Below are 24043 nucleotides of genomic sequence, written 5' to 3'. Positions count from 1 at the left end.
CAATCTTGATTACAATCTCTGTTTTTCCTCCTACACCATGGGGCCTGTCAATAAATAATAATGCCTATGTCGAAAGTCTAGCACATAGTAGGAGCTCAATAAAAGGTAATTTGTCTCCTAAAACTACCAGATAAATATCCTTAACAGGAGTTAAGTAGTTTAACAAGGAACCTTTAAAATAAAACATATTATTCAACTGGAAATCACTCATGCAAATGAATCTCATTTGGAGAAGACTAAGACAAATCCTTGTAAAATCAGATAGCCAAATAAAGACTTTTAAATTTTCCTAAGCTTCATTACTCAACTTTAGTAGCCTTTAAAAGGCAATTGCATTCTAATCAATGTATCATCATCTAGGAAGGCTGCAGTTTGCTCTCTTAATCAATATACTAAATCTAAGAACTGCAGCATTTCAGAGCTGATCCAGACCATAGTGTTCTCTCGTCTCCGCTGTATCTCGGGCACACTCTGCCAGCTCGGGGCCCACCCCCTATACCTACACTACCATTCCTCGCACAAGGTCACAAAGCTGAGCCAAGCAAAGGGGCTTAGAGGAACTCAGGTCGCCTGAGTTCCGGTCCAGTGCTGTTTCCAATTCTACACCACCTCCACTCCACTCCACGCAAGTGCTCTCCAGGCAGGGCCAGTGGTACTATCATAAGCAAAAGGCAAATTCTCATGCAGTTCAATAACTAAATTCTTTTCTTCAGGAACTCCCAAAGAATTCTCCCAATCTGCTAACCTTTAGTAGCACTGTCCTAGATGCTTGAAGGTTTCATTTCATTTTACCCTAGAGGCAAACATGTGGATAATCGGCTTCTTATCTGGTGCCTGGTTTGACTGAGGAGGGAATGGAGACTGGAGTTAAGACAAGTTGCCCAAGGTCACAGGACTAGTAAGAGCTGGAGCAGAAATTTGAGTCAAGGTCTGACTTTAGGCCCAGCTCTTAACAGCCAGGAAACACTGTTACTTGTCTTTTCTTTCTTTCTTTTTTTTTCACCCTGGCTCTTTTTTTCTTTGTCCTTCGGGGCCTAGGGATCACAAATCACAAAAGGGGGTTTCTAGAAGGGGGTAAAATAGTCACCCCCGCCATGCCCACACATTTCAGAAGTACCTGGACTACTTTTACAAAGTCTGGGCCTTTATTTTTTCAGTGACACTAATCACCTGCTTTGGAACTCAAGAACCTAAATCAGATTTGTCAAGAGGCAAACAAAAGCACTGATAACAAGAAGTGCTCAGGATCCAAGACCACTGGGCAGAGAACTCCAAAGCTAAAGTTTCCACAAAAATTGCAATGAGGTTAACCGAGTACTGTAACATAATCTCGTACTTGATACATAGGAAACGTGAAGAGAAACCAGAGACAGGGAAAAAAAAATCCGTTTTTATACTGCAAAGAGATTCCCAGGCGATGTTCTGTCCTCATAGTTTAAAAGCCAATGTCCACTCCTCCCACACCCTTAATCCTAGGCAAAGCACCCTCGTGAAACACCAGGAAAAGACGCAAAAGCCCCAGCTGTGCTAGCCTCGGTGTCTCCCCCCCCCCCCCGTTTGTCTTACCCTTTTCCACCAGAGGCAAATTAAATTCTAAAGGAATTTTTTGCACCCAACCCCCATACCTGGCGAATCTCGGGAGGACCCTGCTCTACTAAGTAGGGGCAAAAAGGGCAGCCGCTTTCTTTCCCACAAGGGGATTGGGGGAGGCAAGGGGAGCAGTGAGGGAAACTGGGGAAACTGTCAAAGGAAGAGGTTTGAAGAGGTGAAAATTAGTAGCTGCACTCACCAGGGTGAGACATGGGGATGACCTCATTGCGGGTCCCAGGGAAGTTAAAGATGACGGCTCCAGAAGCCCCTCTCTCCGAAGCCAGATGGATCTTGTCCGCGAAGGTGCAACCTCCGCCGCGTTGGATGAGGGCCAACCAAGACACTTGCGCCGTACTTCCCCAAATCGTGGGCACGGTGAAATTGGTGTGCGGGTTACAGGCGTTGAGCGCCCCGGGCCCGTCGGGCGGTACCAGGACCCCGGAGACGGGCTCCAGCGGCGAGTCCTGGCCATACACGCCCTCCTCACTCAGCTCCCACACCGTGCGGTTCACTCCGGTGTGCGGAACCCGCCAGGACACGTTGAGGTACGCGGTCCACACAGCTTCGGCACCCCGGGAAGCGGGTGCGTGCGGACTCAGAGCCAGAAGGAAGCCCCAAGCCAGCAGCCTGGCAGCTCCGCAACCTCCGCTGAGGCTGTCGACCTGGGTCCCCATAGTGCGCTCTCAGCGGGAGACCCTGACCCGGGGCTAGGTGCGAACCCGGTGGGGAGCCTGCGGCCAGCAGCCGGTTCTGCGGCCAGCGAGGTCGCCTGCTGCCGGCGGGCACGCAGCGGTGGCGGCCGGGCTACTGCAGACCCAGCTCCCAGCCTCAAAGCGCTAGAGATGCTGGCTCGCGACTGCCGAGCAAGCGTAGGGCTCTGGGACGCTAGCGCGAAGCTCCGCCCAGCCGGCTGGGGGTAGAGGTGGCTGGGAGAGCGAGGGAGAGAAAGAGAGGGAGAGGAAAGGACACTGCGGGATCCGCCTCTTAAAAGGGTCACAGGGTGGGAAAGCGTTACAGGAGAGACTCTTGAGGTTGGGCAGTCAGGTGTGTCGGGTCGTCTTTGGAAAGAATGTGAGGGCAAGAAGCTGGAGAATGCGCCAATTATGAGCTTTCAGTTCTGATTCGGATAAGAGTCCCCTTTGAAAGGCTGGAATGCCTTGTTCCCTCTCAGTCGCCTGAAGGGGAGTTTGGGCTATTAGGTAGGAGACTGGGAAAGTACTTCTGAAAAGCTGCAGGTCCAAAGGGTGCAAGTTCTGAATAGGTGGATAGTGCTGGGCTTAGCTGTTTCTTGGTTTCTACAGGAAGGACAAGCAAAAGGCGTCCTCATTACTCCCTTTATTTAATTATTTTCTTAGTGGCCACAAATGGTACATTTTTCTTTACCTGATCTCAGCAAGCACTAGCTGAGTGAGAGTGCCTTTCCCACAATTACCCCAGTCTAACACACTGCACCAGATGCCACTTGCAAACAGTCTGTATAGTCAAAACAGAACCACTGTCTTTACATCTCCAAGTCAAGCCTTGTTTTTCACCTTCCACAAAGCAGGTTTGACCTAACTGATACTCCAGCATAATTTGTGATCTTAACTGGATTACATTTCTTCTCTTGACAGCAAGTAGAATGAGGCTGACCCACCTAGACAATTCTCTGGATATGATTTATTCCTGTTCCAGCATACATTTCTATCAACGCTAGCAATGACTACACTTATGTGTGGATTCTCAAAAATTGTGCGTGGTAATAAGCTGAATTAATATACCTGGTGACAGACAGTTCAGAATTAATTTATGATTTTGATATTATGATAGTGTCTCTCTATGTAGCCCTGATCAGCCTAGGACTAAATAGAGCAGGCCAGGTTCAAAGCTGAGGCAGTTCTCTTGCCTAGTTGACATTACAGTAGACATGTGCTACCAGGCCCATCTTCTTAATAACTTTGAATCTCTGGAATTTCCTTCTCTATGTCTCAGTTTCTCCCTAAGTTGTAATGGGAATAATAGTGATGGCCTCATGGACTTGTTCAAATGATTGAAAGTCTTCCTATAAATCACTTAGGACCCTGCTTAGCAGAGCATGAAAAGTATGTTAAATATTATTACTGGGCAAGTTTAGGGGCCCAGGATCTCTATAATATTGAGGTTGTTGCCTTGCAATAATAATCAGAGACAATAATGTTTACGAGTTGAGGCTTAGCTATCTATCTTCTTCGTTCAGTCTAATTTCTAGCATATCACTCCTAAACCCTCTCTTCTCCAAATCTGAGGCCCAGCATTTTAATTTATAGTATTTTCCAAGGTTAAGCATGGCTTTATTCTCTTCTTGATATCCTCAGGGCCTCAGAGAAACCTAGAGGAAAATTGGCACCTTCTATTGAACACCATCTCAAATGCAAGTGAGTATTCTGGGTAACATGAACCTTGAGTGTTAAAAGGAACTGTAGGAGCTGCTTGGAGTAAGTATGGGAACCATAGAAAAATACTCCCCCAGATAGCAATGCTACTAATCTTTGAGATTTAAAATAGCCAAACAAAAAGCAGAGTAGTATCATTTATATGAAACAGTATAATTCCAGAAATTATCTGAGTTTGTTAATAAAGAACACTCAAAATATAATTAAGCAATATTACTTGAATGAAAATCAACCACATTGTTCTTTGAAGAGAATGTGTTCAAAAGAAAGGTGATATTTTGTAAAGTATCTACAAAACTAAATATGGAGAGATGTTAATTCATATTTTCCATTTATTCATATTTAAATATTTATCTCACATCTATTATGTGCTATGAATTCAATTTAAGTCTAATAAAATATCAATTATGCTTTAAAAAGCTCATGAAATTAACTTTGAAGAGTAATAAACAATCATTATATGCTGAGTAACGTATGCCTATAGTACTGTCTCTATAATAAAGGTCTACACAGGCCAATAGTGGGTAATAGAGAAAAGCTCCCTAACCTAGATTAGGAAATCATGGAAAGTATATAACTGTGCTGAGCTCAAGAGAATTAATGAGTCTTTCTAGGCAAAGAGCAACACAAGAGAAGGCATGGTGACCTGAAATAGAAGTGCTGGAAACCCGCACTTACAGCAGGCCTTCTAAGTGCAAAATGGTTGAAACCTAGAGTGTTAAATGGAAGGTCATACGAGAGAAAATTAGAAGTCTGAGAATGAAATTCAGTGGTAGAAAACTTGACTAACATATGGGATGTTCTGGGTCCATCCCCAACACTGAAAAAAGTAAGTAATAAAAAAAAAGATAAAATTGAAGGCCAGACCTTCAGATTGTTTGGAGTAAAGCTAGGGAGTGTCTGGATTTGATCCAAAAAAGTAATATAATCAGGATTTAAACAGAGAGTAATATCAGATATGCAATTTAGCGATCATTATGGCTTCTCTGTAGATAATAGATTGGAAGGAACAAGAGTAGTAGCGGGGAGCTGAGGTAGATTTTTGGCAGTACTCCAAGTGGGAAATGAAGGTAGCCAGGACAGTAGACAAGAGATGTGGGCAGAATGGGGATTCACTGTGAAGGCCAAATCCATAGCACTCATTTTGAGGGATGGAACAGAGGGGAGGAATAGGGTTGAGGTCTTCCTTTCCAAAGACTGGATTCATCCAGTCAGGCAGTACAGGAAAACGCCTTAAACTGTGAACAGTTGATAAGAAAGAGAGGTTCCCTTCAGATGTGTTAATTTCAAACTGTGTGTAATATAACCAGGTAGAAGGATGTACTAGGTCATTGGCTTTTCTTATTACTGAACACTTACTAAATGTAAGAAACTGAGAAGGCAGAGGCATAAAGGGAACATTCTTGCTCTAAATGGCATCAGGGTTTAGCAGGCGAGTCAGAAAGATAGGCAGATAAAAATCATATGTAATAATGAACAGTATGATCTAGTAAAGCTTAGGTGTTCCTTAAACAAAGAGGGTGAGGATGACATTCAGGCACAAGTATCCGTATATGAGAATAGCAGAGAATTATCAGGAGAATAACATTCAGATATAAGCTACCAAAGGCGAGATAAGGAAAATGGAATTAGTCAAGTGTGTGGGACATGAAAAGTTTAAAATGTGCAGAATCAGCATGCATATCCCCTATGAACTCACACGAAGCAAATTTGACAAACTGTTGCTAAATCGTGGGCGTATAGGTGTTAAATTATTTTTCTTGTCTGTGTATTTTTTGCACTTTTTGTAATTAATGAGTTTAAATTGTGAATTTTAATTTTTCTTAATGTGAATGTTTGTTTTGCCTGCATGTATGTATGTGTATCATAGCCTGGTGCTAATGAAGATTAGAAAATGGTCTTAAATCCTTTGGAACTGGAGTTACAGGTAGTTGTGAGCTGCCACAAGGGTGCTGGGAAGTGAACCTAGGTCCTCTGAAAGAGCAGCCAGTGCTCTTAACCATTAAACCCTTTAAGCCATCCCCTAAGTTGTGGGTTTATATTGAAGCTAGTGGAACATAAGAATAATATAACAGATCTTAGTTTAAAAATTCTCCCGGATTGTTATGAAGACAAGACTAGTAACAGACTAGTTAGGAGGCTACTGTCATCAGATTTCTTTTGGCGGTCTGATTCAGTTATGAAATGGAGACATCAGGCTACCACGGCTTGATGACGTGAACCATTAAGCATCCCCTGGCTCTGAGTCCATACTCACCAAGCAACCTTCTTATTATCATTTAGCTTCTCCTGTAAATATGCCTACAGGGAGATAATGCACTCATCAGCAAACACTAGTATCAGGTCCATTTGGAAGTTACCCTTCTCATTATAAATTAATCAATTGGCATTCTGACTTGCATATTGGTCTCCTGTGAATTTGGTTAACTGTGAGTCAGTCCCCAGGAGCCCAGACTCTGGTTATAATACCAGTTAAATTTCAAAGCTTTCAAAGCTGAGAACCAGATTGCCGAACCTAATTGCGTCAAACGTCTTTCCATGATGAGTAACTTGCTGACTGTCCCTACCTTATCCCCATGTCTTCCTGTGGAATATTTTCACACTACAACAGTTGCTTACTACTAAGCGTTATGTCTACTGCTGATGAGGAGCATCACCCGTGTCAGGAGCCTGGCTAGAAATGCTAGCATACATTTCTGCTTCAGTACTCCTGGCATCAGCTCTCACTCCTTCACAGAGCATCACCTGCTGAGGAAGGCTACCTGTTTTCTGTTGGAAAGTTCCCATTCCCATTAATGTAGCTCAATTCTCTACCTCCCCCTCCCCGACTCTTTTCTTAGGATTTGGGGTCCTCAGTGTCTCCATAGTATCCTTGGCCATATCCCTATTCATTTAGGGCCTTTGCTCTCCCAAATGGCCCTGGACCAGACCCCACCTGATTCCTGACAATTGAGTTGATTAATCCTAAAAATATTCTCTCAGATTGCTACTTTCCTTAAGGCTAATAACACTTACTCAACTACTGTTCTTTGAATATTTACCAGGTGTTTTACATATTTATCTCCATCTATTATTATCCCAATCTTTTTTTTTATCTTTTTTTTTTTAATAGAGCAGGAAACAGGCTCAGAATTCGCAGCAGGCCTAAAGCAGTTAAACAGAAGCAGAATTCCAATGCCGTTCTGACTATAAGTATTAATAGATGATAATGACTCACACCATCCATTCCTCGGTAGAGTGGCATGCACACTGTAACTTTTTTATGCTAAAGAAAGTTTAAGGAATGTTTCTCATTTGCATTTCAAGCACTGCCACCATTGAGGGAGGGAATAATAGTCGAGAGCCAAGAGCCTTTTTGTATTATTCAAATCCTACAAAGATGAACCCTGCCATACGTTTCTATCAGCAGCCGCAGATGAAACAGCCCTGAGCAGGCGCTATCTGATGAGGAACTGATAAAGCAGAACAGCATCCTGCAGGAGCAACGGTGTGGCGCCAATGTGGCAGATTACGTTTCCTATCACACGGACTATCTGCAAAGGCGTCGAGATGAACGATAGTGTGCAGCCTAAAATACATCTGCAAAAAGATGAGGCATTGCATCTGACCTCTTACCATTAAATAAATGACAAAACACAGCCTGGAATAACTAGTGTCTTCCATCTCAGCGATGGTGGTGGTCTACAGCTGGAGAGCATGCGCGGTGTCCGGGCTCCAGAGAGAGGCCTGGCAGCTGCTATATATGGGTAGGACGATGAAAATGGTGGGGGTGTAGAAAGAAGAGCTGAACAAAGGGAAACAAAATGCCAACACATAAGGCTACTTCATCTTTCCAGATAGCATATCATCACTTGCAAATGCAAGCATGATTCAGTTAGCCCACACTGGCCTAAAGCCAAAGAAAGGATAAAACTTCAGGGAGGGGCTTAGCCATAGTTGTACGCTGCACGTAAAACTAAGGACAGCCTCCTTCTGTCCATTGTTAATAGTTAAACGAGAACCTTCTATGGTCCAGGTAGCTTTATAGGGATAATATACCGTATCTTCACAAAAGAAGAAACAGGTCCAGGTCTAGGCACTCGATGATATCACCTATGGTTACCAATGGCAGAGTTGGAATTTGACTCCAAGTCCAGGTATAAAACCACACTTTTCCCATTTTTTTTCCTCTTTCCACCTTATATATCACTACATGGAAAAAACAAAAGCACAAATGCTTTCTATTTACTGAGAACCTACTATGTACCAGGCACTTAGCAAGAATTAATTATATCCTCAGGCTTTTTTAAACATTTTTTTTTTTACAACAGACAGTACTAATAAAATCCCCATTGTAATTCAAATGAGGACCATGAGTTGTAAAAATGATGGAGTATCTTGCTGTTGGAATTCTCATGAGAATTTTCCTGGCTCCCAATTTTCTATCTGTTTCCCTCTGATGCACTACCGCTCTGTATATATAGCCATGATACCATTACAAAGTGAAAAGAGCGTTTGATGATTAGACACATTCTCACAGTCCCCATTGTCTTGTGGTTTCTGGGGCTTCTCAGTGGTACATCAAGGCCCTTTGGTGAATTTGTTCTTAGCATCCTATACTGTTACTGGAGATGGCCATCAAACGCTTCTTATTATCTATGAAGATCTACTTCCTTGACTGTACAAGCTCCCTCACATGTACGTGTAGAAATGAATATCTCAACACACACTTATAGTGAGTGTTTTACACTTGGTGAGAAAAACTTGCACAGGAAGAATATTTTGTTGGAGGATATCACAGAGAACATGAGCTAATAGCTTCTGCTTGATTTTCATCAGGGGATCAAATTACATATAGTGAATTTAGGGCGGTAGTTAAGAGGATCGCAGATTGCTGAGGAGTTGCGTTGCTTCCCGTCTGTGGAGAAGAGCTCAAGGCAAGGTTTGAGCGGGCAGAAAAGGGTCTAAAAGGAGCATGGAGATGTGTGGTCTTTCTTCTTCACTGTGCTATCTGACGAGACTACTTGAGAAGCCCTACAGATCTTTCCTTTTCAAGTTTCTAGAGAAATGAAGATTCTAAAGGAATTAAATCTGTGACCACAAAATGTGTATGTGTGTGTTTTATTAAAAGAAGTAAAAAAAAAAACAGGGAAAAAGGGAAAGAAAGAGTTTCTAAGTAGGTTGTGCTACAAAATGACCATATATTTGAAGTTTATCTCCAGACCAGTCATCAAGTCTCAATATGCCACTTTGTAATCTCGATCCATAGAACTCATGCCGATCCTTACCCTTATTTTTAACTTTGAAGTTGACTGGTTATGTAACACCGGAAAGCCTACTTCTTTTTCAACCTTTTGGTAAGGATATCAATGATAAATTGAATAGAGTTGTTTTGAACCAATTAATAATCCATTACATTACAATCTAAAAAAATTTGACAGTACAGTTAAATTCAGCTTCACTATAGGAATACATACTGAGAAGGTCACAATTGGGATAGTTCATCATTTTGGGAACATCACATCATATACTTCCACAAACCTCAATTGAGTAGCTCGCTACACACGTATGATACAGCCTGCTGTTCCTAGGCTATAAACCTGAATAGCACATTACTTTAATGCTTGTGGAGGGCCATTATAGAAGAGTAAGAAACACCTGTGCACAGAAAAACACCTAGGGACATGAAAATTTCGTATAAAGTATTTTAAAATGGTATAACTATGTACAGCATTTACCCTGAAGGAAACTTACAGGTCTGATTGTTGCTTTGTGTGAGCCAGTACCTAGTGAGTGACTATCAAGGCCTAGGATGTGACCTTACATAACTAAAGGCTTTATAAACACTGTATGCTTAGGCTACACTAAGTTTATAAAAGTATTTTTCTTCCTTCAATAGTGACTTAGTCTTCTACTAGATTGGTTCCAGTGTTGTTCTGCCACCTCCATTATTTCTCCCAAAGAGCCTTCTGTTCTGAGAAATTAAAAGACTCCGAGGGCAGATCACAAATTCAGGTTAGAAAACCTGCAGTATGCAGTCAGAGACTGTATTGTTGGTATCCAGATGCTGGCCACTTTGCTCAGGAGCGTTTGGAGAGCATTCATATAAAAGACTATTTGTTCTTGGGAAAATGCTCACCAGCAAAGAAGCCTTTAAGAGGACAGAGAGATTTTGCTCTCCATTTTTCCTTTGTAACAAATATNATGTGTGTGTGTGTGTGTGTGTGTGTGTGTGCGTGCACTGTTTGTTTAATAAATAAATAATCCTTTGTTTCATCTTTTTCTTTATTAACATTCATATTTTAATTTTTGCAATAATTAAAATACAAACACATTTTACCGTGGCCCTTCTTTCCTTTTTTCTTCTCTCTGTCTCTATCTCTCTCTTCTTTCCTTCTTGGAAACGAACTCTTGCTGTGTTGGAGAGCCTGGCATGGAACTCCCCGTGTAACACAAGCTTTTCTCTAATGTCCTTCAGTGCCCCTGCCTTAGCCTCCCAAGTGCCAAGACGTCATGCGTGTACCGCCACTGTGAACAGTATTCTTTTTATATATCTTTATTTTGTATGCCTTTCCACTTGTTATTATATTATTATTTCCACTTTTAAAACTCCTTTTGTTGGAAATAAAGACACAAATGCACACACTATTCTAGGCTTACAGAAGGTCAGGGTCATCAAAATCCCTCTCTCTCACTTCCCTGTCTGGCCCCACTGAAAGTCTTCAAGGCAGTAATAGGAATGGGACTGTCAACCTCTTTGATAACAAGATTTTCTGGCATTCTTCCTGGAGAAAGACTGTATTTTCTTGAGTGTGTTACTCTTTATCCCAGAAATATGTCCAGGTTGACTTTTTGGGAGGAGGGGGAGGATATGGGAGGCTGGCAGGAGGCAGAAATTTTTTTCTTTCAATAAAAAAAGAAAAAAAAAATCATAGAATTGCCTTAAAGAAAATAATACTTCACAAATACTTCTATTTTTTAAAATTGTTTCTTTTACATTTGATAATCTAATTACATTGTGTTTACCTTCCCTTTCCTAACTTCAAACTCTTCCATATACCCCTTCTTGCATTGGTTGCCTTCAAATCCATGGCTTCTTTTGTCATTAATTCTTATTGCATGCATATATGTATCTGTAGATGCATATATATTCATAAATACAGCCTGTTAGCCATTTGAGTTCATATGTTTTCAAACTTTTAAAGGAGTTATAAGATATCTGCAACATGTTCTGCTAATTTTTTAATCAGGTTTTCTTCCCCCCCCCCATACTTCTTTTTCCTCTTCTTCAGCTATGCATCCATTAGATGACAGGGGTTTTTCAGCTCCATTTTAAACTATGGGACAACCATCATACATGTGCTCTATCATTGACCAAAATGTCATTGTGTGGCATATGCCTGTACAACTTAACAATTATCTATGGTATTCTCACTGTGTAAGACACATAATAGAAGAGATATTCATTGAAGGGTATATAGAGAGGTAAATATGGACCTGGTACTAATTCAGTAACTTAGGCACAAGTTAAGAAATTTTAAAATGCACCTGGACAATACATCCTTTAACCTACAAACAGAACTGGATTTCTTTTCAGTTTTAACAACATTTGCTGTTTCCTACAAAAACCAATGATTCTAAAAAAGCAATTCAAGTATCAGCATCCAGGTTGAGAAGTAGAGCTCCTGGGTTTAATCTCTGGGACCACAAAAATATTCTTTAGAAACAATACTCACTAGATAACAAGCTCTCAGTTAACTTCACCCCGAGTAGTGAAAAGTTGGAAGCTTGTCCTCTAAGATCAGGAACAAGTCAAGGATGCTCACCCATCCTTATTACTTCTGCTCAACATAGCAGTAAAAGTCCTGACCAAACAAAAGCCATTCAAATGGTAATGAAGGAAGAAGTAAACATGATAACATGATAGGAAGTTCTATGATAAATGACCTATTTTTCTTTGACTCAAGAAAATTGTTATATTATAAAAACTCTTATATGTGAGAGAACTTACAGAGCTCTAAAAAACAGAAAAAAAGTAATCAGATATTGTTGAAAGGAAATGAATCCTTATTAATGGTTTGGTAGCAATGACCACTAGGAGCTATGGGGTAGCTATAAGCTAATTTGAACTTTTGCATTGGCCTCTTTTTGTGACAACTTGTTATATACATAAAACCACAAATCTTCCAGGAAGCAGTTGTTGGGACTGATAAACATATTCAGTAAGGTTACAGGGTAGAAAATCAACTGAAAACAATCAGATTTATCAAAACACTCTCTAAAAAAGATATTGAGAACTTTTTCCTACTTATAATTACCTCAAGAAGAAGTAGAAGAGGAGGGATTTTGGCCAAAGAGGCTGCATATCTTGACAGCAAAAGATATAAAACTGGGATGAGAGAACAAGGAGACAGTGTACATAAATGGAAAGGCACTCTGAGTTCATGAAAAGAAAGAATTAATAGTTAAAATATCTGCAGTGCTGAAATTGGTCTACAAATCTAATCTAGTGCTTCCCCTATAAAAATTCCAATGCCATTAGTCACAGAACTTAGAAAAAAAAACAAAATAAAAAGAACAACTCTAACATTTGTATGGAAGTACAAAGACTCTCAAATGATCAAAGCAGTTTTTAGCAAAAAGAACAAAGCGGAAGGGCTAGAGATGAAGCTCAGTTTGCACTTGCAAGTTCAACTTTTTGGAGGTTGTGACAAGAAGTTCAGGAGTTCAAAGTCATCCTTGGCTACATAGTCAGTTCAAGGTCAGTCTGGGATATGTGAGACACTGTCTCAAAAAAAAAAGGGGGATGAGGTTTGGAGTAAGCTTGCTTGGGATAAAGAGTGGAATAAAATATTTGGAAGTCATAACTTGAATCAGGGGCTAATATTCAAAATATGAAGAGAATTCAACAAGAAAATAAATTACCCAGTAATAAAAGTGAACAGATATTTCTCAAAAAGAAGACAAACAGGAAATGCTCAAAACCTCTAATCAATAGACAATTGCAAATCAGAAACTACATTTCATACCTGTTAGACTGACTACTATGAAAACTGTAAACGACAAATGTAGGCAAAGTTGCTGAGAAAGAGAACCTACGCACACTGTTGGGAAGGATGTAAATCAGCGCTGCAGTATGCAAAGCAGAATGGAAGTGCCCCCAAAACCTAAAAATAGAACTACATTAAGATCCAGAAATTTTACTACTGGGCATATAGCCAAAGAGCATGAAATACATGTTGAAGGGATGGTTACACTCCCATGTTCATTGCAGCACTCCCCACAATAAGTGAAATACGGAAACCACTGAAGCAGCTATCAGTGGATGGTTGGATAAAGAAAATGGGCCCACATACACTATGAAATATTATCCATCCTTTAAAATAAAGAAATAGATGATTCTATCATTTTGAACTACACAAATAAGCCTAGGAGTCATTATGGTAATTGAAATACAGTCAACATAAAGGGACAATTACTGAATGATCCGACTAATAATTCAAATCCAAAAAGCCAAAGTGATAGAAGTAGAGAGGAGTATGATGATGACTATAAGAAGCTGGGGTTAGAGTGGTGAGGAAAGGGCAAGAGACATGTTTGTACAAGGTACAAAGTTTCAGTTAAGGCGAATAGTTTCTAGTGATCTATTAGATACCTTGTGACTATCGTAACTATACCTAATAATAATGTGTATCATACCTTTCAAAATAGGTAAAGGTATAGATTTTAAATATTCTCATCATAAAGATGTGATAACCATGACAAAATCTGTATGGTGACTAGCATAATTTGATTATTTTATAATCTGTAGGTATTGAAACAAACATCTTATAGTACTCCATAAATCTATATAGTTATTATTTACCAAAAGTAAAATGCTCCCTCAAGTGTCAGGGGTCATTACTGAAGAGAGGGCAGAAAAACTTTAAGAGCCACAGGAAGTAGGTGCCTATAGAAAAACAGCATTTTCTGGACACGACAGCACAGCTACACACACAAACTCAAAGGAGCTGGAACTGTATACACAACACTTGCACAAGATCAAGCCAGCCTAAACCCCAGCATGGATGGGGAGGGGCCCACGAAGTCCCATCCATATCAGAGGAGCTCTTGGCAATTGATCCATCTCCAACTCCTTCCATTTTCACCCCACTTCATAACTTTTATTATTACTATTTTTAATTATTATTATTATACATTAAAAGAGTCTGCTGATTCCATGTAGTGTTGCTTGTATGTAGAATAAGTGTTTGGTGATGACCACTTGAGACTGGATCGCCTATAAGGAGGCTTGTCCTTGGGTAAGGCTGAATCTCCCGCTCATAGTAGTCGTTAATTATCGCCTGTAGAACTTTACCTGGATATGGGGCCTTGTGAGATTTCTATCATCTACATTTGCATGTCAACTATTACACAGTTCTTGTTTAGGTGATCACACTGTTAAGATTTTATGAGTGCAGCTCCCTATTGTATATAAAAGACACTATCTTGCAGTGAGAAGAAGGTAGGTAGGACCTTCAAGTTCTACTACAAGATAGTACAACTTCAGTTCCTTGCTGAAGACCCACGTCTTTCAGACACAGGACTTGGAGGAATCAAGCTGGAACTTACCTGGAAACCTTTTACCCTAGAACTAAGCCTCAGAGTAACTGAAGTTGCTATGTAAGTTGCCACGGGAGAGAAGTAATTGAAAGTCTTACCCACTTGTAAATTCTATAAACCATAGCAATGACCTGCACGGCAAGATATTCTCAAAGGGACAATAGTGGTATGTACATCTTGGGGGTAACCAACAACCATCTAATTGGACTTAAGACCCACTCTGTGAGAGGGGATTCATGCCTGTTATTGTAACCCTAACCAGTTACACGTGTCAATGGAGGCCATGAATCCTAATGGAGAACCTACTAATTTTTTTTTATTGTTTTAAAGTCTGCTTCTTTTTTTGTTTTGTTTTTTTTTTAACTGTAATTATTTTTTTTTATTTATTAAAGATTTCTGTCTCTTCCCCACCGCCGCCTCCCCTTTCCCTCCCCCTCCCCAAGTAAAGTCCCCCTCCCTCGTCAGCCCAAAGAGCAATCAGGGTTCTCTGCCCTGTGGGAAGTCCAAGGACCACCCTCCTCCATCCAGGTCTAGTAAGGTGAGCATCCAGACTGCCTAGGCTCCCACGAAGCCAATACGTGCAGTAGGATCAAAAACCCATTGCCATTGTTCTTGAGGTCTCAGTAGTCCTCATTGTCCGATGTTCAGTGAGACCGGTTTTAACCCAGGCTTTTTCAGACCCAGGCCAGCTGGCCTTGGTGAGTTCCCGATAGAACATCCCCATTGTCTCAGTATGTGGGTGCACCCCTCGCGGTCCTGAGTTCCTTGCTCGTGCTTGGAGAACCTACTATTGTCACATTCCTAAACCAGTATAATTCCCAATTGCATTATAAATACCCACAGATAACTTTAGCTCTCTCTTTCATCAAAAACATTTTTTTTTCTTCAGCAGATAGAGATTATCAGAGAAGTCCACAAATGGTCAAAATGCAGAGAACTGACTGTGGAGTGTCTATCCCCAGCCAATACATCTACAGCAAAACCCTACATCTAAAGCTAAGGGAACATTATAGAAGATGGCATGGCAAGATTCTAAAAGTCATTTTTCTTTAGGGGAGCACGCTCCAGTGATGATCCCACATCTGTGCACGTATAGGCAGTCATAATGGAGTCATAAGTCATAACGGAGTCATAAGTCATAACAGCATAAACACATGGAATCAGTGGTTATTAAGAGAGAGCAAGCACATAATGTTTAGGGGGAAAGAATGAGGGTATGGGGAAATATTGAAAATTGAATATGTATTTAGGATATAATTGAGAGTTATACTGGTCCAAAGACATTATAGGCATGAAAGAATATTTTAAGAAATGTGAAAATAAAATGAAACAAAACCTTAAATGCATAGCCATATTGGGGGAAAATAGAAACTTCAAAAACTAACATCTTTCTTTGTGTGTTTGCACAGCATGTGATGACAATCACCCACTGAAGCTAAAACTTGACCTTTAGAAGCTAAAGTCTCTGTGGGTGTGGGCAAAGGCAAATTCGTATTGCAAGGGGCAAAGTCACAACTTCACAGCTGCCAACTATATGCATTAGGATTAGCTGCAGCTGCCCGGGGCTCCAAATTGATCAATAACCTGGAGTAAACAAGTATCTGGCAATAAGTGACCAGGTGCAAGAACACAGACCAGACGACTGCCATTGACTAGCGTGCCACTCTCGAGTCACACAGTAATTAAGTTCTGTCGTCTCCAAATGAAGCAAATGCTACAGTTCTGCTGGTACCAGGAAAAGTGGCAAGGGACAAGCAAACTTTCAACCAAAGGGTTGCAGAAATCTGGCCTCACAAGTGTTTCAGTTTTGATCTCACCGCAGAGTAGGCAGGGTAGAATTTAGGAATTTTCCTGTAAAATATGGGGGTCTTTCCTATATTTCACTAACAGGGAAAATTAGAAACAGGAACATCATAAGGAAAACACACCCAGATGGACTGAAGCACAGCTCACCCTGGCATCCATAAGATCCTCTTTCCCCCGATGATTTGGGCGGGTATGTGTTTTGAACTACCATCTCTGTGCAGCCTTGAGTGCTAATAGGAAGAATCACAATATTTTAGGATCTTTACAGCAAATTAATTCAAACTCAGGAACCAGCCACTGCTTAATATTCTGTACCGCTGTCAACTCTGGAGCCACACGGAGCCTTTTAACCAGAGGCAGTGAAGTGGCTCAGCAATGTTTGCTTTACATAGGGAGAAAAAAAAAGGCAGAAATTGAAAGCATGGAGCTGTTTTTGTTTGAAGAAGTGTCTCTTTAAGTTTACCATCATTAAACATCTTATTTTCTTTGATGACAACTGAAGTATTTAGAGAGCTGCCACAACCACACGTTTGGGCCATGCATAGTGTTTTGGACCCAGCTCTTTGTTCCTCTCACTGCAGGCCTTTTATTGGGTTAGATTCAAGACAGAATGAAAACTTTGCAATACACACGTTCAAGGAAACAGGCTAATTTATATCAACGCTTTCAAGAGACCATACCCGTGACATGTAACGGGAAAATTCAACTTTGAAGGCAGAGGCAATAGATACTGGCTTCAGAGTAGTATCCTGGAGAGGAGAGTGGAATTATATTACTTTTGGCCATTTAGCTTTCTCTTCAACAGAATTTTCTCGCTACAAGTCCTGCTAGGTCGCCTGGAGCAAGCAAAAAACAAGCAAGCTTTTTTTTTTTTTTTTAATTACTACATTGGTTTAGTTAGGATTCAGCACTCACACTGCTGCGGCCTGGGTTCGATTCTTGGTCAGGGAATCAATGCTGTAATTAAAAATAAAAACAAAACAGTGTGCGAGAGAAAGCTGTTATACAACAGAATTCAGTCGAAAGGTTTTTATTGGGGTGGGGAAGTGAATGGGAAAAGCAGGGAGGGGAGAGGAGAGATAGGCCTCTGGGCACAAGAGTGGCAGAAGAGAGCAGAGAAGAGAGGGGGAGAGAGAGAGACATACAGAGATTGAGGGAGAGATGGGAGGTGGGCAGGGCCCTTTAAAGGGGGAGTATAGTGAATGTGCACAGAAAGTGTTCTTAGTGGCTACAGTTGAGGACATAGTCCCCAAGGTCGGGCCAGAATGGATGCCTGAATACTAACAATGGTTCTTTGAGAAGGAGGCCATGTGTCTCTAGGTTGTATCCAGTGTATCAGAATATGTATGCCAGATAAAGAAATGAATAACAGCAACTAAAGGATGCTTTGCCTAGTTCGCTGTTCAATTGCTTTGAGCCTTCCACTGTTGCTGTTAAAATATAGTTTCCTTAAAATGAAGCACACTCTTAAGGTTCATAACTTTTGACAAACATACGCAGACACTTAATGGGGACCACAATCAAGATCTAAAGCAGTTTCTTCACTCCTCCAATTCCCTTGTGCTATGCCTTTAGAGTCCAGCCCTCCTCCTACTCCTAATTACTGGCAGCCACTATTCGATTTTCTTTCCCTATAGTTTTGTCTTTTCTAGAATGTCATATAAATGAAATCATTCAGTCTTTTGTGTGTCTGACTTCTTTCACTTAGCAAAATGCATTTTTTTTTGCATTTGGGACTGGTTTGTGGTTTTTTGCGTTGGCATGGCATTTAAACAAAAGAATGGTCAGAGAGATGAGCGCTGTGAGGGAGTACAAAGTCCTACTTGAGTATAGATGCAGGAATGCTTGCTTCTGACTCAAGGAATTAAGGGATGTTTCATGGAGAAAGTAGCATTTGAGCAGGGCCCTAGGGGCTGGCAATGTTTTCAGAGGCACAAACTGCAAGGGAAGAGGGGGGATTTTAGTAAAACGTACAACAGGAACAAAAGCTCAGAGTTCCCGCTAGAACGCAGGAGAAAGCATAGTACCCTGGTTCTGGTTCTCACCCTTCCTAATGCTGCGCCCTTTAGTACAGTTGCTCATGCTGTGCTGACCCAACCAGAACATTCTATCATTGCTATGTCGCAGCTGTAATTTTGCTACTGTTATGAATCATAATGTAAATATTTTTGGAGTTAAAGGTTTGACAAAGGGGTTGTGACCCACAGGCTGAGAACCACGGTTATGGTGGGAGGTAAGATGGGGAAAGGGGAGGTTAGGGTTTTGCTGACCTTAAATAACATGTTTGGGAGTAATCTTAATTCATTAAGAAGTAGAAAGCCACTAACGAGTATTGATGCACGCTCTTTTGTTGAAGAGGGTCACAGTTTTGAATCTAAGGAATTCAGCCATCCTACCTGAGCTGAGGTAGTCTTCTCTCTATGCTGGGGAGTGTACAGTGCTGAATCTTGAAAAATGTGACAAACTACACACACATATATATGTATATATAGTTTATAATATATGTAGTATATATACGCATATAGAGAGAGCCACAGCATACAACTTTCCTTTCATTTGCGCTCCCAACAAAATGTTGATGCATTTATTTCATTACATCCTCGCTACTTTTCTTGAAAGCTTCCAATGTCTGCAAAGTCCCACTGTAGTTTCTGGGGATGATACAAAGATGCATGCAACAAGTTCCCCCACTAATATCTCACTGTCCTACAGGTACATGCTAGAAAATGTATCTGTAGAAGGAGAGAATTCAACAGTTGCCCAAAGTTAGTTCTCTGCATTCACTGTGTTCTCAGGTATCTTTCCCATCGCACTATCAGAAGACCAAGCATTGTTCCTGAACTCTGCTTTTTAGTCCTCTGTAGAAACATCTTCACTGGGGTAAGGGTCAACATCTCAGTGTAGAAATCCCAGTTGAACAGCATTCCTTTCCTTAGTAAGAACACGTTCTCCATAGATATAACCCAAATCCCTTACATACCAAGAATCCATTCCTGTTTTGGATGCCTTTTCAGATTACTCTTGAACAGGTATTTCACCAAGGAGAACGTGCTGGTGTCCAACGAGCACATGGAAAGCTGTCCAATATGGTTAGCCAGTAGGAAAATGCCAAGTAAAACCACAATGTGGGGCTGCAGAGATGACTCAGCAGGTTATCGCTCTTGCTGCTCCCTCCGAAGACCTAAGTGTGGTCCCCAGTACTCACATGGCAGCTCACAAGTGCCTCTAACTCTAGTTCAAAGGGATCCAACATTCCCTTCTGACCTCCATGGGGCTCCTGCTCACATGTGGTGTTCATCCATACACACAGACACCACACATACACATAAAACAAAATATTGTTAAACCCCTTAATTTGAGACAAAATAAATAACAACAAAAACAACAAAGTAGTAACAACAATTAATGGTGAGGATGTGCTGAGACTGGAAGACACCAACATTTGCGTTGGGGGTGTAAAGTGGCGCATCTAGTGTAAGAGTTAGTCTGACTTTCTTATTAAACTCATCGTGACATGAACCTATGACTCATCAGTTTTCGTCTTGGACCTTCATCTCAGATACATGACTCAAGTTACCAAAAACATCCATAAACTTTCATTTCTTATTTTATTCATATTTTATATATTTGCAGCACTGTTCTTTGTTCGTATTCCTCCATTGTACTTTCCTGTCTTTTCCTCCAATTTTCACAGTTCCTTCTATACAATCCCCAAATTCTGGAAACAGCTTAGTTATCTTACAAAAAGTAAAAGGGTAAAGCAAATCAAGATACTATGGAGTGTCATTCAGCAATGAAAAAAGGAAGGGTCTGTTAATTATATACAGCAATCTGGATGAATCTCCAGATAGCTGTTTTAAGTGCAAAAAGGTGGTCCCCAAAGGTTACATACAACGGTTCTGTCTATAGAACTTCATTTGTGAGGCAGGGTGGCCTTTAAGAAGTGATCCTCCTACCTCAGCCTCCAGAGCTGAGGTTACAGGTGTGTGCCACCATTCTCATATTCTATATATCTTTGAAATGTTAAGGGCATACTAGTGGAGAAGAAATTCGTTTACTCAGACACCACCAAAAGTGGTTTCCCCGCTGTTAGTGGTTGTGAAGTAGAAGGACATGCGGCTAGAAAAGTATTACACAAGGAAGCCTTGTGACAGTGAGATCGCCCTGTATCTCGTCTGTGCTGGTGATCACATGAACCTCCATAGCTGATAACATTTCATGGTCCATCCAAACGAGTGCATGTAAAACTAGAGAAATCCAAGTAAGGTGCATTGCTGGTGTCACTGCCAATTTCCTGCTTAGGACACTGCATTTGAGTTATGCAAGGGAGAACTTAGGGGACCTCTCTACTTCCGAAAATTGCACAGAAATCTGCAATTCTCTCAAAAAAATGAAGGTGGTGGTGCATGCTACCACCAAAGCATCTTATTTGAACTTAATTTCAGGTATTACTATCGTTATTTTTAGGTGAGGACCTTGAATGCTTTCCTATCACAGAGCGAATACAAAACAATGAAAATTACTACGTTTCCAGTTTTAACCTTGTTCTTGGGGAAAGCAGAACCCAAACAGGTAACCTGTACTTCTGCTATGGATGTTCTTAACTCTATTGAGAACAAACTTACCTCTGGACATTCGATGAGACTTATGCACAGAGTAAATGAACCCCACATAGGTTTTTACACAATGTCCAGTAGCTTTGTGGATCTCTTTAAGCTTGTTGACTGAAAATATGCTAACAATCCCACTCCGCAACTTCTGCTTTCTTGAATACGGCAGCCAATGACATCACTGAGCTAGATAAATAAACTAAGCTAAAAGGCAGCATTTATTTATATTAATCACATTGCAATCACTCAGTAGCCATGGTGGAGGGAGGCTTGTGTTTATATACCAGACACAGAGACAGAATTTTTGTATTACGACAACATCTTCTAATGATCAACTTAGCTCCATAATATTCTGGATCATAATTAGTTTATTTTAAAAAAAATGACTCCATGTACTTATACTGTTGAGAATACTTCAACTCTACAAAGATTTTCATAGGGCCTATGTATACACCTCCAACGACCTATTCTGCCTAGGACCTATTCTGTTTTAATCTATAAATGTCTTATTTTTATTACATTTATTTATTTTCAGTGTGTGCGTGCACACGTGCCTGTCTGTGTATGTGTGTATGTATGTGTGAATTCCAGGGCATATGTGTGGAGGTCGGAAGACCATTGGTGGGAGTGGGTTCTCTCCTTCTAGTTAATAGAATGAGCTTAACCAGTGAACTAACTTAAACCCTCTTTCAGTGGGAGTCTATAGATCTCCCACTGTGTGTTATGTGGTGCTTGAGCTCAGACCCAGTGCCTGTGTGCTAGGCAAATCCTCCACCCCTGAGCTACATCCTCCACCCTTAAATCCACATTTTAAAACATAAACTTTATTCGATATGACTGAAAAGCACAGGCCCAGCACTTGCAAGTGGAAATAATTGTTTCAAGCATAGAAAGTATTTTTGGAGGAAGGCCTAGATATGGCCTAGGTATTCGGAAATAGTCAAGCACCAGGCTCATTTACATAACACTGAAAGAACTGGTTAACAGGGAACACTAGGTTGCTTTGCTCACCTAGTCTGTCTTACTTTGTAGAAGGTAAATATGCATGATGATAAGGGCAGAAAAGGGCTATTAGAACAGAACAGGGAGGAAGGGCAAGATCGGGAAGGCTGTGGAAGGAAAATAAGTAAGCTTCGAAATGGAGGCAGAACAACATGAAGGAAATGCAAGCAAAGCTGTTTCTTACCTTAAGCAACTTTCTGATTCCCTGGAACGTATCAAGGGTTGTTTAAGACTAGAATGTATTCATGCTTAAAGGAGTGATTGTTCATCAAAGTTCTGATGGGTTTTCTCTTAGGAGAATGGTACTCTTAAATTATAAACAACTTTACCTTCCCGGGTTTTTCCTCCGTTTCTAAATCAGCTTTTTGTTTTGTGAATTTAATTTTATTTTCTATGTAAATCAAGGTGTAGTTTCTTTAAAACCACTGTTTATTTATTCCTTAAAAAAAGTGAGCAAGGGGCCTGGGAGATGGCTTAGCAGATAAAGGCGGTTGCCACCAAGTCTGATGACCTGAGTTTGATCCCTAGGACTGACTCATACCGTGGAAGGAGGCAAGCAACGCCGGAAAGTTGTCCTCTGACCTGCACTCCATGTGCTGTGACTCAAGCATGAGTATGTAAGAGTGCACGCCTGTCTGCACGCACACACACACAGACACACACACAGACACAGACACACAGACACACAGACACACACACACACACACACACACACACACACACACAGAGGCACGCACACGCCCGCACGCTGCATGCAGCACACTAAGAAAAAAGAATCGGATCAAATTTCAATCGTAAGTACCAGTATATAGGAAGCAGTGATTACAGATGATGCGAAAAAATACACAGCCAAAGAGATACTTGGAATTGGCATTGAAATGGCTGTTAACTATCATTTCATCTTCTATCCTACACAGGCCTTGTCCTCAAGCCTGTGAGACACAACTCTAAAGTCCTAGGAGTGACTGCAGCTAGTCAGAGATCTAAACACTGCCAGAGGCCTGGCCACATACAAAATAAAGGGCTCATTTAGCACACTTATGTTTCATATGGCACCTTAATCCCATGGGCATGTAGCCATAAGAGATTCTATTCACTCTCTGGGAAATAATTCACATCTTTAAATGATTGGCTTTAAAACAAGCAATTAGATAGTTTGGCTGACCTTGCCTAATTGAGGATCTTGATGTTCCTTTTCCTTTTTTTTTTTCTTTTTTGTTTTTCTTCTTGGTGTTCTCTTACTTGAGGGAGTTGCCATATGGTGTCAGAAGACAGTGGGAATTTCACTTCAGATGCCAGTGTGGTAAGTTCCCACTGAAATACACTTGAGGTAATGATGAAAGTGTTCGCACTGGCCAAAAAATGTTCAGCATGCTCACTGCCGGGCCTCTCTTTCTAAGATCAGAACAAAACAAAGTCTAAAAAATCTGCTGCGTCATCCCGTTGTACAGTGCCTTGAGAAAGGGAATGCCTCTGGAGCTGCAACATGCGACAAATAACCCCTAGCCTGAACTCACATATCCTCGTGGTGTGAGTAAATCTGGTTTCCCTAACTAGTTTCAAAAAAGAAATTTAAGACATTTAAAACACAACCCTTCACCTGAGGCGAGAAGATCCCGGAAGAGACGGCGAAGACATTTTAAGAGTTAGAGGACTAGGACATTTCCTGTGAGATAAAGGCTTCTTAAAAAAAAAAAAAAGCGAAATGGAAGGAGCAGGGAGGACAGAGTGCATGGGTGGGGGGTTGTGAGGATGAGTAAGCAGTGATTGTGATCAAAATCTGTTGTATGGGATTCTCAAAGAATTAATAAAAATGCTGTGTTATTAAAAAGATACCGCCTGAGTGCCTTAAGCTATTGATAGAGAGAATTTGCCTCTTCTGAAGCTATAAGGAGCACTGTAGAATAAACTTAAATAAGATCTATTTCCACTGCCACACCCTCCTCCCCAGATGGGAGCACTCCAAGGCCCATTTCTTTTTTTTTTTTTTTGTCTTTGTTTTTTATTTATTTATTTATTAAAGATTTCTGCCTCCTCCCCGCC

The 24043-nt window shown here is 40.8% G+C and overlaps 1 protein-coding gene across 2 annotated transcripts in view; it reads right to left on the bottom strand.

Moving 5' to 3' along the window:
• Positions 1–24043, bottom strand: part of Rnf128 (ring finger protein 128) — a 105264-nt gene that overhangs the window by 58109 nt on the left and 23112 nt on the right. The window contains exon 1 of one of the 2 annotated variants that reach the window (XM_050124022.1): positions 1790–2399. The exons of the other annotated variant lie outside the window; for it this stretch is intronic. Coding sequence (XP_049979979.1) covers positions 1790–2264 — 475 coding nt within the window. The 5' untranslated portion in view covers positions 2265–2399. Of the gene's footprint in view, positions 1–1789; positions 2400–24043 lie in introns of those variants that run through there. 2 annotated transcript variants of the gene reach the window in all.

Source organism: Alexandromys fortis, unplaced genomic scaffold (genome assembly GCF_014885135.2).
Source record: "Alexandromys fortis isolate MF-2015 unplaced genomic scaffold, M_Fortis_MF-2015_v1.1 scaffold_195, whole genome shotgun sequence".
Lineage (NCBI taxonomy): Eukaryota > Metazoa > Chordata > Mammalia > Rodentia > Cricetidae > Alexandromys > Alexandromys fortis.
This window is presented reverse-complemented; position numbering and strand designations above follow the sequence as displayed.